We start from the raw sequence: 17,490 nt of genomic DNA, 5'->3' as shown, positions 1-17,490 counted from the left end.
ATCTGTATCGCTGAGACACGCAAGCCTCCCCACCAACGGCAAAGTCCATGGTTCATGGGGGGCCGGGGGGTAAGCAGTGATAGGTTATACAAACAATGGCTGCCCTCTGTAGGTACTTGATGTTGTTATGTGGCGAGTAAAGCCAGCGAAGATAATCGAGGTTCAAATGGCTCTAAGCACTATGGAACTTAAAATCTGAGGTCATTAGTCCGCTAGAACTTAGAACTACTTAAACCTAACTAACTTAAGGACATCACATACATCCATGCCCGAGGCAGGATTCGAACCTGCGACCGTACCAGACGCGTGGTTCCCGACTGAACCGCTCCATCACAGTGGGCGGCATAATCGAGGAGACACCGTAGGTAACAAAGGTGACAGCTTGCAGAATGTCAATATGTTCTGCCTGCAGAGGCCACAGAGGTGCCAGGGACTAGGCGCCGTATTTCTCTGGCACAGAAAGGAAGACACGGCGAGCCTGTGGGAGGTACCAGTAAGGCGACGTCGCCTATATAAGACGCCTTCCACAAGCGATGAATTGCCAGAAAATACTGAGACGGTCCATCGAGTCGCCACGTGACTGCTGCGAGATGGCGTCTCTTACAGCCGGCAGTGTCCAAGTGATACACAATGCGCTCTCCGCGCTCTCTGAAATGCGGCGCCTAGTCCCAAGGCACGTAGCTGGTCTTTGCAGACAGCGCATATAGAAATCCTGCATGCCTTCGCCTTGGCTCGCTGTGGAGCCTCTTTGCTGGTCTTACGACTCGCATAAAAACATCAGTCCCTCACAGAAGCCAGCCACTTTTTGTAGAACCTGTTATCATTGGCTCACTGTTAATTAAAGTGTTTTTGGTAAACTACTTCGTACAACAGTAAATTCTGTTTTCACTTTATACCGTTTGTACCCATATTTTGTAATATAATCGCATAGATACAGAACTTTCATCACACTTCTCTGCCCATTGTCTCTCGTTGGCTGTGATTGTCTTCATTGATTTCAGGCAGGAGCTAGGGTGCGTTGTGGGGGTGTGGGTGAGGGGGCCTGGTTGAACCCTTCTATTTGACCAGTAGCTTACTTACACCAACCAGTAGTCAACATCTATGCCTTGATCATTCTGTTTCTGTTCCATCTCTCCGCCCTCCACCTTCCACCATCGCATATACATTCAATTAATTACTGCTGATATCTTTTTATATTTAAGTTACAGTTCTTGCTCAGTAATTCCTGTAAGTCTCTGATTCTACTGCTACTCCAGAATATGTTCTGACGATGACTGAAACCATTCACCATTTTTTTAAAAAATGTATAAATGTGCCCAAGACTGCCTTTTAATTTTTATTAAATATTGTTTGAAGGGTTCTTATCACCAGGCTTTGCACCAACATTATTGTTCAGATACCCAACTCTCCACAGTGTCTCATGAAATGAGGGCATATGACACTGCAGATGGAGATCCGTCAGTCAGATGGCGACATTAAGCCTAGGGCCCCCTTCATGCTATTCCAGAGGTGTAGGCTATGTTCTGGCATCAAGTTTCACCCTCTCCCTTCTCTCATCATCATCATCATCATCATACAGTGCAAACATTGCACAACACACACACACACACACACACACACACACACACACACACACACACACACACACACACACACACACACACACACACACACACACACAAAATATATACGTGTAGCATTGCAAATAGTGTGTAATGGAGTAGGGTAAATATACAAACAAAAACTGTCCAGAATATGTTTGTTTTGAATCCACTTCTAAGAAACCAAAAAAATTTTACTGTCTCAGTGTACCTTTAAAAATCTTAAGAATCAACGCCTAAGCCTCAAAACAAATGTAATTTTTAGAGAAATGCTAAATGGTGCAAAATCTAAACTAAACTTTAAGGATAATTTTCGACAGAAGGTGGTAGAGTCTCTCCATTAGTATGCAACTGTATCTCAGGAAAATAGTTGAAAACTTGAAGAAATCAAAGCTTAGAACATATCACTCAATGAAATTACAAATAACTAATATTATGGTAATTTGCTTACCGTTTGTATACGGTCCAGTAATTCTGTGTTGGGACATTTAAACAGCACAAAAAACAAGTAGATATTCATAAGAAGGCACCACAAAGAGTAACTATTCAGATCTCATTTGGAAAGAAACAATGCATATTTGGCGTTTGTACCTCTATAATATAAAGAAAAATGCAAGGAATTTCTCTAAATTTTGGTGAAATAATTTAAGAGACTAGGTTCAACATTCTCAAACGTGAGAATATTCACGAGGTACAATGTATATAATGAACAGTTTTATATGAATGGCATAGCTCTGCATTTGAAAATGATAAATGTAGAGATGCATAAGATGATTTTGGAAATATAAAAAGTTTTGTCAAGACATCAGAAAAGTTATTGAAGCCCATCGACATGGTGGCTTCGTCTCGCAGAGTTTTCATAGAAATTGCAAAATGCAAACAGTCATTAGACAGGCAAAAGACATTTACAATGAAATATACATTTCAAAATATACAAAACTATGATACTAGATCATGATCATCAAATCAGAGTATGTTATGAGGTTAAAATACACATTTTAAACAGAAAGAGAAACATTGAATCAATCCACAAGAGAACTAGACAGTTTATCAGGTTCTACAAAACTCGCAGCAAAGATAAAATTTGAATAATAAAACGGATCAGCAGTAAGAGAGTACTTGAAGCAGAGATAACTGTAAAATTCAACATTTTGAGGCATGAAATTCATGACTGGGCAGTTTGTGAAAAAGTAAAACCCAAAGACTTGAACCACTTGGTGTGAGGGTAGGATGAAGAGCTCATTCTGAAAAAGAGAAACTGATACCTGGGCAAAGAAAGTATAAAAGAATATTCAGTTGCGTCTAAACATGAAAAATAATAATAAAAAGCTAGCTTCAGTCTTTAAATACGGTGTAATGGTTATATGTTCAGATACTTTAACTGGAGACTCGGGACAATTTACTGAACAACATTACATCAATTTTTACTCCATTAACAGATAATTATAACTCTTAGGAGCAGTATGTTTTTAGGTCTTGTAGTTCCTCCAAATACATGTGGCGAAGCCATTCATGCTTACCTTTCTCTGAGCAGCATGTCATGTGTTGAAGTGTGGATGCATGGACATAAAACAGTTCCCCTATTACTCACACAAACAAAGTTGACTCTCAGTGCGGTGGCTAATGGGATCGACTATAAATGGAAAATGCCTTTACTGTCGCTCCCTTCAGGCACCATGCCGAGCGTCAGCTTTGTTTGCACATGTAGTGTATTGGCAGGTGTCGTCCTCTCAGTGGTGCAGTTATGACTGTGCAGAAAACATGAGGCAGTAAATTCTGTGGTATGTTTGTAGAAAGACTGTTATACAGAGAAACAACTAACACACTGAAGTGCGTTGATATTAAGATACCAACGATTACAGTATCTGTACCACTAGCACCCTGCATAATTATTGTTCTGACAATGCTATACACTTCTTCAACATAAGCTATTTTTTCAGCTTTAGAGTGTATCTCCTCAAGAGCCTGCTTTTGAACCCTTGAGTAATTTCAGAATATAGCTAATTTAGCTAATGATTTCAGTGCCACTTTTTCTGAATGATAGCAGATGGATGCAATGAGGTTTGCTTAAGAAATTGTAATATCACAACACTACAAGGACTGATGAATTACAGACTGTATATTTTTACAGACGTACTACATGTAGTGATGAGCTAGAATGTTGTGATCACTGTTCACTCTAAAACTGTATGCCAACTGCTGGTATCACAGGTAAGTGATGTGGTAAGGAAACTGTACAACTGAGGCAGAGACGAAAGGGAAATCACTTATCGACATTACAGGTTGCAAGTGGAGAAACCATTGATAAGAGTAACTTTCAAACATGGCAAATTTTTTGTCCTGGCTCCTAGGAAATAACATTTCTAAGACAGTGGAGCTTTGGCCATTGGCATGCTGATGTTCTGAGCATCTGTAAAAAGTGGCAGAACGACGATGAAACCATGAGTAGACGGAAAGATGTAGGACGTGTTTGCCTTGTCACGGAACTTGGAGGCTCGCCTGCTCCATAAAAGAGGATAGAAGCTGATCTTTATAGATCTGAGAACAGAATTCAATGCCGGAGCAGACAAAAGTGATTTTGTTCTACCAGACGGCAATGGCATCTTCTAGGACAACTGCTCTCCCCATCATAAAGCCAGAATCGTGCTGCAGTGTTTGGGGAACATGGCAGTTAACTCATGTTCATATCTCGGTCACCAAAATTGCCTTATATGAATCATATGGTGTACGTATATTGGATGTTATTGGGCACCAGCTCTGCACCCACAACCACTGGCCTTAATTTGCAGGAACTGTGTGGCCATCACACTCACATCCGAAGGCACAAATCTCCAGAAAACTTCCAAGGACTTGTTAAATCCATGTCGTGCAGAATCGCTGCTGTGTTGAGTTCCAAAGGCTGAACCAGTACACTTTTAAGCAAATGGTAATAATGTTTTAATTCATCAATGTTCAAATGTATCATATATATGTATTTCTACATACTTTATGCATAAAGAAAACCATGGTCCGAAAAGCAGAAGTGTTGAGTTACTGACAGGCACCCACAAAAGACAGAAAACTTACTTTTAATGTTATACTTTGACAAGATAGATAATAATGTACAAAGACAGACACACACACTCACTCACACACACTCAATTCACGAGCGCGCGCGCACACACACACACACACACACACACACACACACACACACACACACACACACACACACGCGCACATTCACGTGTGCACACACACACACACACACACACACACACACACACACACACACACACACACACACACCTATGTCCCTACATGATGCCAGCTAGACGAACAGTGCCAATGCTATTTTTCAGTAGGTGGATTGGTTGTAATGTGGGTAGTATTATGTGTGATGGGTGGAGAGAGAGGGAAATGGGAAACAGGGAGAAGGACTGGGGTTGGATGGTTAACAGCTTTGAGCTACACCACTGGTTTTCTAGTTAGGAATGTGGGAGGGTGATGTGGCAAGTATATGGCCTGGTACAACTGTAGTCACTGGTGGGAAGTGACACACGCTGAAAGCGATGTGGGTATGTGAATTGGGAGGGGATGACAGGAGAAACTATTGGGCGGAGGTGCAGGGACTGAAGCCATGACGATTACGGGAGTGGAGGATGTGTTATAAGGTTAACTCCCATCTCTGCTATTCAGAGGAGCTAGTGGTGAAGAATCGAGATGGTTTCAGTTTTGTAGCAGCCATACACATCATGAAAACAGATCCGGGCCTAATCATCCTATCTGAAGACAAAATATCTACCACTGTTATGGTGAGTTGTAGTGACCACCTAATCAAAAGCCTCTTCCAACTGATTCCTTCATCTACAGGTCCGCCAGAGAGCTCCCATTCTAGAAGCTCGAAGTCTAACACAAACTCCCATCCTCACTGAAATCCATAGGCCCTTACCAGAATCTCTCACCATGTCACTACATACCCCAATGGCACACCACACACACACCTTCCCCATGCTTTCCAAAATCCAAAAATACATGCTTACCAAAATCCAAAAAACCCACAAATCCAGATGCCCCACTGCAGCTATTGTGCCTGAACTGAAAGAATTTCTGCTCTTGTTGACCAGCACCACCAACCAAATGCCCAAAACCTAGCCTTCCACCACTCCACCCCTTAACCTCCTGGATCCCTACTCGTCACTGTTCATGCCGCCTCCCTCTACACCAACATCTCTAACGACCAAGCCCTTGCCACTATCGAACAATACCTCTCCCATAGTGCCTTCAGACTCCAAAGCCACCAGCTCATTCTACAATCTGATGCTGCTTTCAATTGTTCTCATGACATCTGTCATGATTTGTGATAGAAAGTATTTTCTTTGATGTCATTTAAGAGAAGAGTATGTATAAAATTTTAAAACAATTATGTCTTTCATGCTATTATCATGCTAAAACGTACCAGCCATCGGCAAAACGGGCCCCAACAGCAGAGAATTTGGTGCCGGAGGTCTGGGAACCGCTCCACATCCACCATGATGTGTGTCTCGTGAACCAGTGCTTGGTGGATCTTTGTAGCAGAGAGAGCCGCTGTTCCTCTTTCTAGAGGCCTCACCCAGGCTGGGTTACAGGACTCCACGTGGTCTCGAACATCTGCCACACTGCGGTACTTGAGTCTGGTGGTCAATGATTTGCACCCGGTCACCTGTGTTCTGACGTATTCGTCTACAAGTGCCTGCCAATCGTTCCAAGTACTCGTCAAACACTCTCCCTTACGCTTGTTCATCCACTTCCTAATGCTCTCGCACAAACTGTCACTGATGGATCTGCATAGGTCACCAGCGCCCAGCAACTCTTCCAGCTCCTTGTAAATGTCACTCAATATTTGCACGGAATTCCTCTGCTGGCACAGCAAGTAGAAATTCTCCACGAAGCCAGTGTTCTCTCCCACTGCTTTCCACACCTGTTCGTTGTTTGGGTTGAGCCTGTACACGTTGCCACCAGCCTGTAGCAGCTCAAGTTCTGGAGTGCTGTCCGCATCTTGGCGTTCCAACAAGCTGAGGCTGCTGCCACCCAGAGAGGCGTTCGTCAGCAAGACGAATGTGAGTCTGTCCATCTCGAGTGACTCGCTAATTTCTCTGTAGGAGGTGCAGTACTTGCTGAGCCCAAAGTCGCAGTTCTGCGCCTCAGACAACAATGCGCTACTGTGGATGAACGCGGATTTCTTGTGCTTCAGCTGGATGAACATGATGCGCGCTTCAAGGTGTCCCTTAGGTCGCCACACCAGTACCACGTCGTCGAACTTGCCTGCATCCCCGTTGTTGGCAGACAACTGGAAGGTCAGTCCGCGCCTCAGGCAGCGGAGGTACACAATGGCCAGCACCCTCTCCTCGTATCGGTCCCCCTCTCCTGTATTGTGTGCTCCCTTATTGTATTTCACTGCAGCAGACCTACAACGGAAAAGATGATAAAGATGGCAATTATGGTGATGATGATGGTTTTATTATAATCAAAGGTAAGAGTACGAGCATCCGTGCTGAATATGGATGTATGCATTTAGTATGAAGATAAATCAAACAGTATTTGTACAACATTTTTCTACTTTAGCACAACATCAGTATGAAATTTATAGTGGCACCATTTTCCTGGACAAAAAACCTGCCTGTCAGTGCAATCAGTCTGTCATTGCACTAGTTTTCAAGTACCCTTAGAGACAAGTATCTCAGTTGAGCAGCAAGTGACGTTCAGTATGTTAACTGTAAGACGGCCGAGTTGTGGGGGGAGTGCGGGGAGAGGAGGAAGCAAGCATTAGCTGGCGAGGGGTGAGGAGCCATTGGGGGGGGGGGGGGGGGGGGGGGGAGGGAGGACAAGGCACGAATACAAGTTGCAGTGCCGGCACTACAAACTGCGCGTCATGATTAGACGAAAGGCTTGGAAGTGAAACTCGCTTCAAATGTTGTTCGTATACGAAACTGAAATCGTCATGTACCATCTTCCGCACTGGATAAAATTCCGCTATCTTGTCGCGAATGACGCGCTGGTTGCAATCATCAATCATTATTTCGATTTCCCCACTTCTTTTCCTAAGTTAAAAGAGAGAGAAGGATTTATAAGAAAATGCCTTCTGCACTGCATGTATTTTTTTGAATTTGGAAATGTACTGCAAAGCCCGGTCCACACGCAACGATCCGACTGCGCAAGCATCGGCGCAGATGTCTGTACATGCAAAGGATCGCTGCAAATGTGGTGTGTTCACACGACACAAACCCCAATCTACTACTCGCCCGCCATCTGTAGGTGTAGAAAAGAAATATCAGTGGCAAGCGACTACGCTCCCCGTAAACGTCAAAAATTTAATTCAGTTATTTTGAAATATAGAAATGGAGGCTGTTCTGTTGTGGTCTGTGTTCGGAACTTGTGTTGCTAAAACATTCAGACCAACCGCGGGAAACAGAGAAAGCGGTCAAAATGGTGTAGGCAATGGCTGCTAAAGCGAAAGCAGTTTTCTCACGTACATTTACTGCGAGAGTTGCAGGGCGAACCTGTTTTGTTTTACTTACATTACCTCGTGTTCCATTTCCTGGCACATTGACACTCCAATTTCATCTTCAATTGTACTCCTGCTTGGTCTTGGCTTTTCTTGATCTCTAAGAAAGCCAAGCAGATCAAAATACCATGAGGTTGGCTGGTATACTTGATCTACTCTTACACCAGATCTTCTAGATTTCTGAACTTTGGATAACTCTTTTTGGTAAACACTTCGGAGATAGACTTAATTTACTTGACTTGCCTTCATGAACTCATCCTTCAGGACAGCGTAAATAGCTTCACATGTGTTGGGTATTATTTTACTCAACGCTTGTTTCGATATTGCAGTCGAAAATTCCAAATCCTTGAAGCTCCTTCCTGTTGCTAGGAATCTTAATGTTAACCGGCAGCCGTTTATGAGGAGAAATTGCCCTTCTCATACAAGTATTTTTTCTCATAATATGAGGGGTTACAAGCTTTAAGAGATAATTATAAGTTTCGGCATCCATCCGCAAATAATTTCTCCAGTTCGCAACTAATTTATTTTTTTAATTACCGTTTCTCTGTTTGCCGAGGCGTCAACTTCCCGCAATTTTTCAATTAGAGCATAGTATGCCTCTGTCTTCTTGTCAGGGTCACTATATTCTTTACTTTTAATCTGCCACAAACATGGGTGGTTTCTATATATTTCAATGAATTCACTTACAAACTCTCGACGAGTATCAGCCATTTTAATGCTCTGTGCGCACAAATACAGACACTAGACTGAGCAAACATCTGTTTCGCGCCAGATTTGCGGCGATCTCCTGTCCAGACGCTCCAACTTGTCTGCGCAGATGTGGTTTGAATCCACAGATTTGAGAGGTTTCGCTCAAACCTCCAACTCCCAGGTTTTGCACACACCTCAGGTTGGTGCAAATCTTCTGTCCACACGCAACGATCTGTCTGCGCAGATGTGATGTGCGCAGACATTTGCGCAGACAGATCGTTGCGTGTAGACGGGCCTTAATATGAATGTGTTTCGAAATAATACAGTAACCAGTGGTGTTTCCATACAAAGCAATACGGTAGCAAGAAAAAAATGAAATACGAGGTAATTCGGATGAAATAGGGGGCTCCTTCAAAGTGATTGCGAACAAAATATCTGAAATGGAAATTCACCTTTTCTTGCCAGGCGTTTGTGGTGATACGCCACGGCGATTCTTGGAAAACTGTTTGAATCTTCTAGTGCTACACATGATTTGTCCTGTGTATGTAGCAGCTCTCGCTGAAGATTTGTAAATGGGGTGAAGCAATTTTTTCTGCTCCCTTTCCCTTTCGCAGCATTCAATCACACGCAATACAATTTTGCGAGCATCGCTACGTAATACTGGTTTCCTCCTAACCCTAGGCCTACCGGTAGGGGTTGCTGGCGACTCCCGAGATGGGCCAGCAACTGCCTCTTCACTCATTTTGATCATGTTTAGCACAACTGCACGATAAAAGCATGCAGAACAGTACAGCGCAAAACAATAACGAAGCAGACGACAATGGCTACCTTGTACCACACAGTCAGCTGCGTAATGTTGGCAGCAGTCGAAACTGCTTGCCTACCGAAGCCCCCCGACGTTTAAATACTGCTCACTCCTTTCATCTCTTTCTTCACTTTAACCACGCTGCAACCTAGTAGTCAGCGCCACAAAAATTTATAATTAAAAACGTAATGTGCTGTGAGACCCCTCAGTCGTATAAGGCGGAGACGAAATTATTTTGTATTGGCTTATTCAGCGGAATTTCGCAATGGACAAGCTGATACGAGTCGTCATTCACCTCTCAGTCTTCGCTCTCCGTCACATAAAATCCCCAGAGGTACCCACATAAACACATGGCACTTCTTTTGGCAAGATCGCAAGACTTTTAAGAGAATTGTTGGTGGAAGTTTGGCTGTTTCGTGTGAATTTGATTCCACGGAAGGCTGATTTTAATCATACCAGTTCGCCCAAATCAGGTCCCACAATAACACGTCACTCACTGCTTTCTTAATATAAATGTCGCTGTGAGAACTTACTTGCCACTTGAGATCACGAAGAACAGTAGGAAAATGTTTTTAAAAATGAAGTTGATCAAAAAAAGGCCTCAAACCTTCATATTAGCAGAGAAGGCTCAATGTTTTGCCATCGTTAGCTATTGAAAGTTCTATTTTAAGAGAAGTAAACTTGGTAGTTAGTGAATGTAGCTTCATTAGTATCAAATACAGGCATGAACCAATTAGCCAATAACATTATTTAACACTTTCATTTTAAGGCAAATTATTTGCTAAACTATTGTACTTGATATTAATATAGGTAAATTTTATTTGGTCAGTGCAGTCCACTGAATACCTCAACTTACAAGTTCCATCTGGTTACGAAATGTCTTTTTTTAGAACTGAAAACCAGAATATTTCATGACATGAATCTCAGCTCTTATTCTTCTTTAAAAAAATATGGTTGTTCATTGTGATCTTGGTAAATCTTGTTGAATACCTCAATGATTTCAGTTCGTTTTATTTTTTATCTCATAAATTCATTCAGTTACAAATCATACACTAAAGTTCTTTACGCTTAGCGCTTAGCAAGGGAATGTAGTATTACAAATACTGTAATGGAGCAAGTTGCAAAGAAGTAAACAAAAAAATAACAAGACAGTGGTCCCATCCGACATGTCGAAGCCCACTCTGAAATTTTTTACGCAGGACCAATAAAACGAAAGAAATGCACTGTCCAAATTTTACCTGCTAATACACACTACAAGTATCTTTTTTAAACTGTTGAATCTAGTCGTTTTTGTCGGCCGAATAACCGCGTATGACAGCTATTTGTACAGCCCTTCGTGTCTAGCTTGCTACCTGCCATGAGAAGAGAGCGTAGCGCCACATAGTTCTAACACCCGGAGTAACTCAAGCAAATCTGAAACAGCTAATCTATACAATAATGTCACGTATCATAAATATTTGGAATAGGAAGCAGTTTACATCAGTAGCTTAACTGTTGCATATATAATTCTTACAAAGGTGACCAGAGGAAAATAAATCGAGGCAGAGGTTCATGTTAAATTATAGATGACTTACATCAGTCATGACTTCAGTATCTGAAATGTATTTATTACACATCATTTTATAACAATTCGCGTAGCAGAGTTCAAATAATAATTTACGACCAATTTGTATTTTAGTAACAATGAAACATTTCCTTGTTTTAGAATTGTTTTAATACCTCCAGCTGCTGACTGGCGTTGATATATATCAATGGGGACAGGTGAAAATGTGTGCCCCGACCGAGGGCCGAACCCGCGATCTCCTGCTTACATGGCAGACGCTCTATCCATCTGAGCCACCGAGGGCACAGAGGATAGTGCGACTGCAGGGACCCACATACTCACCTTGTATGTCCACACACAATATTCGTAGTGTCCCACCCCAACACACTCATTACTCGTGGAAGACATTCATACCAAGCCCGTAAGAGTTCGCGAAATACGCGTGCATCCGCACAGAAGAAAAAGGTCATGGCTGGTATTGCCAGATATTGTGTCTGTTCTTTCGGACATCTCCTCTTCACTTTTATTTGAAGTAAAGTTCGTTCTTTTGCGACTTAAAATACACAATGATTTCTTGAATCTGCTTTCAACCAGGTTGAAGAAGCCTTGATATCAGCAATGTTCGTCTCGATAGCAATTTCGAAGGCTCAGTCTCGTAGACCATGGTGCATTGCCTGTCATGAGCAGTTCTACATTGTTGATATCTGAAGAAACCAGCTCTAAAGAAATTTTGTGAAGATTCTGTATTCAGAATGACATTTTCACTCTGCAGCGGAGTGTGCGCTGATATGAAACTTCCTGGCAGATTAAAACTGTGTGCCCGACCGAGACTCGAACTCGGGACCTTTGCCTTTCGCGGGCAACTGCTCTACCATCTGAGCTACCGAAGCACGACTCACGCCCGGTACTCACAGCTTTACTTCTGGCAGTATCCGTCTCCTACCTTTCAAACTTTACAGAAGCTCTCCTGCGAACCTTGCAGAACTAGCCCGCGAAAGGCAAAGGTCCCGAGTTCGAGTCTCGGTCGGGCACACAGATTTAATCTGCCAGGAAGTTTCATATCAGCGCACACTCCGCTGCAGAGTGAAAATCTCATTTTGGAAACATCCCCCAGGCTGTGGCTAAGCCATGTCTCCGCAATATCCTTTCTTTCAGGAGTGCTAGTTCTGCAAGGTTCGCAGGAGAGCTTCTGTAAAGTTTGAAAGGTAGGAGACGGATACTGGCAGAAGTAAAGCTGTGAGTACCGGGCGTGAGTCGTGCTTCGGTAGCTCAGATGGTAGAGCACTTGCCCGCGAAAGGCAAAGTTCCCGAGGTCGAGTATCGGTCGGGCACACAGTTTTAATCTGCCAGGAAGTTTCATTCTGTATTCAAGTTTAGGAGTTTACATTATTTATTAATGGGGGTAATGGGACTTCGTGATGACTCTATACAGTAAATCCTACGGACTGATTCTTTCATACATCTGTGAGTTTCATTTTGGCACCTGTTTCTTACTGCATATACGCTGGTGTCAAAAATTAAAGCAACAAAAGGAAATTTCTTTTATTTTACCAGAAAACACTACAAATAGGTGACAGTAAAGTAGAAGCAATGTAAAGAATGGAGAACGTAAACAACTCTAACATGCATAACGGTAGACAAAAATGTTCTTAGTTTTTTCCAACTTCACAGTTTTGCACCACATTCCCACAACTGGCTAATTTGCTCACTATGGGGGGGTAACCATCTCTGACAGCAATACAGGCCTGATAAACGACGGGGTAATATGTAAAGGATGTTATATTGAAGCAATAGCGCCCATTCTTCTTCCAGGGCTATTCGCAAGTCTGGGAGAGTGGTTGGTGGATGCTGACGTGATGCGATCTGTCTCCCTGTCTCCCTATGGGGCTCATATCGGGATAGCTAGCAGGCCACGCCAGGCGTTCAGTATCTTCTGTTTCCAAGAAAGCATCAACCACCTGTGCTCCATGAGGTTCCTTCAGTATGAAGTCTGAGTCCACAGCACCTCGTAACAACCGTACATGAGGTCACAAGATCTCGTCACTATAGCTGGCAGCAGTTAAATCTTGCCAATTCACCCCTACCATGTCATACAGAGACGTTCGAGTGGTCAACATAATCCCTGCCTGCATCATTAATGTAGTGGTACCACCTTTAGAGTAGAGAAATTTAGTTTTGTGCAATATTCGGAGCACAAGTGACAGCCAGGTAGAGGCCGAATATCAGTAAGTTACCAGCAGTTGCGAAGGCAAATAGAGGCCACAGAGGCGTAGAACTGCCGGAGAGAGCACACACAGAAGTTTCCATGGTGCAACATACCTGACACGAAGCGGTGCGCTTGGCAAAACAGAGGCGCACAGCCAAGTACAAATAGGTGCCGTTCTCTAACGAGATTCATTCAAGTGTGGCAGCTTTCCTGGATGGTGGGGCGTATCACACCACCGGGCTACACACAGCAACAGATGGGGCGCCAGCGTGACAGTCCACGACGGGTCATTGGTTCGACCCTCTGAGACGCGGGGTTCGCAGCCAGCCAGCGGCGAGCCACTCTTCGGCTCGCTACAGTGGGCAGTCGTCTCGGCTCCCAACACATGCTGGAGACTTACTGAGGTGTGGGCCACAGATTCGGACGCCAGGTAGCAGGCACTTGTTCGGCGGTGCGATCTCAGCCACCCCGGCGAGGAGAAGGATGCAGCTGGCTGCCCGCAGCTCACGCTGAGCAGCGCTGAGTCGGCTGCTGGTGCAGCCATCCTGGCATCATCGGAACTCAGTGGACCAGCCAGGGCTGGCATGACACGGCGTTGGATTGGACAGGCCGCTGGGGTGCTTCCTCAGCATTGTGGGGCCCTGTGATACAGACTGAGGCGAACGGAGCACTGTAGTGGAAGCAAATAAATCATTTGGAAAGTTCTCGCTGAGTTTTAATACAGCACCTCCTGGCACCCAACCACTACATTTGGTGTCTTCCCACTACATTTGGTCATCCTGACACATTCGGTGGCAGAAGTTGCCACAATATTAAGGATCCTCCTCGATGTCGGTTTCTCTGCTCGATGTTTGGGTCCCGAGATCGTGTTCCACGTTCCCTCCAGATGTGTTTCCGTCGAGAACCACTCTCCAGACCAAATCCGGACTCATGTGTGAAAAGAATATTGGCCCTCTGTTCGCCCGCACAGGTGGCATATTGATGACTCCGCTTTAGACGTTTCCTCTGTGAAGACGTGCTAGAGATACATATACAACAGGCCTCCGACAATAAAGGCTACTCTGCCGAAGCCTTTTTTACAGCGTTTTCCTCGAAACAACACGTCCAGTGGGTGGTTTGATGTCAGATGCCAGTTGCCATGCAGTACTAAGGTGTTATCGTCGCACCCTTACGGCCAATTAACGGTGCACTCTTTCCGATTTCACACGTGATTGGCCCTGCCCTGGTCTTCAGGATACAGTTTCGGTCTCAATAAACTGTCACCACATCCGAGAAACAACAGAACGATTCACATTAAGCCATCGGGCCACATCAAGTTGCGATTGTCCTGTTTCCGTTATTTCTATGGTCTTTCACTGCAGAGCGTCGGGTAGGCCTCTTGTCTGTGCCATACTGCACCGTCTGTGGCTGTGTACACAGCGGTTGTGTTTGTGGGAGAGCCCATCAAACACTACTCCGTTTGACAGGTGCCCTGACGTCATGGTTGGTGTGCTTGTCCATTGACTGGAATGCCATCAACCGTGCAGAACACTATCGTACACACGTATGTTGACCATTTGTTGCCTTAATTTCGGACACCAGTGTAAGTCTTTCATCCATTCATACAATTCACAAAGATTTTATAAAGCAGAACAGGGTTTGCACTTGATAGCTAGCCACAAGGAATATCAATTCAGTTTCAGCTCCATTCTTGACACTTGTGCTGCCTCAAAAGCAATTGGTAATTGTTATGGCTAAATGAGTTGCAAATCTGAGTGAACACTAACAGCGGACAATTGTTTGAGAGAAACTATGAACAAAAACTGAAATTAGCTTCACAAATTAAGAACGCGCCCTGTCGTGTTATTTGTTTGACGATGCACCCTCAACCAAGGATATCGGCCTGCTGTGTTGCGCATGCGTAGTCCGTGCTCCGGTAAGGGTGCAGGGTATGTATCGACAAGCCGGATTGGACCATGGCCTTGTAAGCAACAAACCTTAAATGCTGCGTCTTAGGACTTTAGTTCGACAGTTGCTCTAAAATGACAGTTGCAAAGGTTCATCGACACACAATTTCCCGTGGTATAGCCCGCAAAACACGTCTTGGCCAAGGAACTATTTATCATAAATACATGTCCATCTTAATTCATCTTTAAGCAGACCAAACAAATAAAGACACTCAAAACTTTGCAAAGCATATCGCTGTAATGTGAGTATTTACTGAGGACCACATATTACGAGTAATGATCCAGAACGTGCATCCAAAAACACTGTGGGCATCATGTTTCCTGCAGAACGTTGACTTTTTTCCCTTTGTCCAGAAACCTTTGGTTGACTTTAAGCTCTGGCATTTACTCTCTAATTCAAAGCCATGAAGCAATATTTCATCTCCACTGACGATTCGTTTCAAAACCATCTACTTCTGTTACCATGACAGTACAGTAGCTGGCGACAGAGCCTCACACGATTGCGCTTATGCTCCTTTTTGAGTTTTATTGGGACACATCTTGCACTCACTTTACGGAAGTTGCACCAGTTGTGAACAGTCTCACAGGCAGAACCTTGAGTAATGTACTGTCATGCTGAATAGCACCCCAACGACCTCAATTACGTTTCGCCTTCTTCGTATCCAGCCCACATGACGTAACTGTATTGCAGGTTGCAGGCCTTCTTCTCTCTTTTCGGTTCAAATGGCTCTGAGCACAATCGGACTTAACATCTGAGCTCATCAGTCCCATAGTACTTATAACTACTTAAGCTAACTAACCTAAGGACATCACACACATCCATGCCCGAGGCGGAATTCGAACCTGCGACCATAGCGGTAGCCCGGTTCCTGACTGAAGTGCCTAGAACCGCTCGGCCACCCCGGCCGGCTACACCAGTTTGGCTGAACAAAATGATTACTACAATAGACCACAAGGAAAAGCACCGCTGTATACTTATCAATATAGATACAAATTAACATCACAATAAATGAAAAATCAGAAAATACATTTTTAGAGATGACACCGTGGCTCTGAACACTATGGGACTTAACATCTATGGTCATGAGGCCCCTAGAACTTAGATCTACTTAAACCTAGCTAACCTAAGGACATCACACAACACCCAGTCATCACGAGGCAGAGAAAATCCCTGACCCCGCCGGGAATGGAACCCGGGAACCCGAGCGCGGGAAGCGAGAACGCTACTGCACGACAACGAGCTGCGGACAGAGATGACACAGTCATTACGTTTGTAAACTGAGATTTATTAGAGTAAATGATATTTTAAAAAACAAATATGAACTTGAAATTATATCGAATTTGTACTGGACTAACACCTGGGATCGAATCGAGCAACTATTGTTCCTAGCAACTAATTATGAATGATCTTAACCAAGGCTTCAATCACAAGTAACAAAATGTGTGCTGGTTTAAACTTCAAATGACACAGCATAAATTTTTATGTTGGCCGTGGATTCGAACCAAGCACCTAATCAGACTTACCCCAGCACAATCAAAAAATTTTCGCCCAAAGCGGGTAAACTGAAACTGAAATGTCGCTACGAAAAACTTTTGTCTTGCCTGGCTTTCAGCACTAGACGTACGTAGCTGTCTGTAATCATTTCAGCGTACCACCAACCTACATAGAACACTCGTTCCTGACTGTGTCGTAAAGTTTTGTTTTCCTGGAATTTTATTGCAACCTGTACGAAACATTAATTTTCTTGTTCGTCCAAATCGATGATCACTAGCTGTCTTGGCTACGCGTAGAGTGCTTTTCACTTGATTTTGTAATCAGTGAAATCAAATCACGAAGAGTATTGATGTACGTAATCCATCGGAGTAAAGTTTACCGAAGAAAATCGGACAGGTGCGAGTAGATCTCGATGACTCAGGGTTCCGTACAAATTTCGTAGATGAGAATAATAACAATAATAATAATTTTTGTAAACCCTCGTCGCCAACTTTTGTAAAAGGCCTCGTCGTTACTGCTGTGAAGGCCGAGTTGCCACTGTTGCTAGGCAGGTCGAGTTTGTGGGTTCGTGAAATGGCTTGTGGTGCAGTACACTTTCTCCCTGCCAATGTTACACAGCTATGCCCCAGAGTCAGGTAACATGATAGGAGAACGATGGTTCTACAACACTCCAACAAATTA

At 43.7% G+C, this 17,490-nt stretch overlaps 1 protein-coding gene across 1 annotated transcript in view; it reads right to left on the bottom strand.

The window, feature by feature from the left end:
• Window positions 1–17,490, bottom strand: part of LOC126291917 (uncharacterized) — a 164,426-nt gene that overhangs the window by 32,594 nt on the left and 114,342 nt on the right. The window contains exon 3 of the mRNA XM_049985651.1: window positions 6,040–7,027. Coding sequence (XP_049841608.1) covers window positions 6,040–7,027 — 988 coding nt within the window. The remainder of the gene's footprint in view (window positions 1–6,039; window positions 7,028–17,490) is intronic.

Source organism: Schistocerca gregaria, chromosome 9, assembly GCF_023897955.1.
Source record: "Schistocerca gregaria isolate iqSchGreg1 chromosome 9, iqSchGreg1.2, whole genome shotgun sequence".
NCBI classification, from domain to species: domain Eukaryota; kingdom Metazoa; phylum Arthropoda; class Insecta; order Orthoptera; family Acrididae; genus Schistocerca; species Schistocerca gregaria.
The sequence above is the reverse complement of the archived record's forward strand: the minus strand, read 5'-3'. Positions and strand labels throughout refer to the sequence as shown.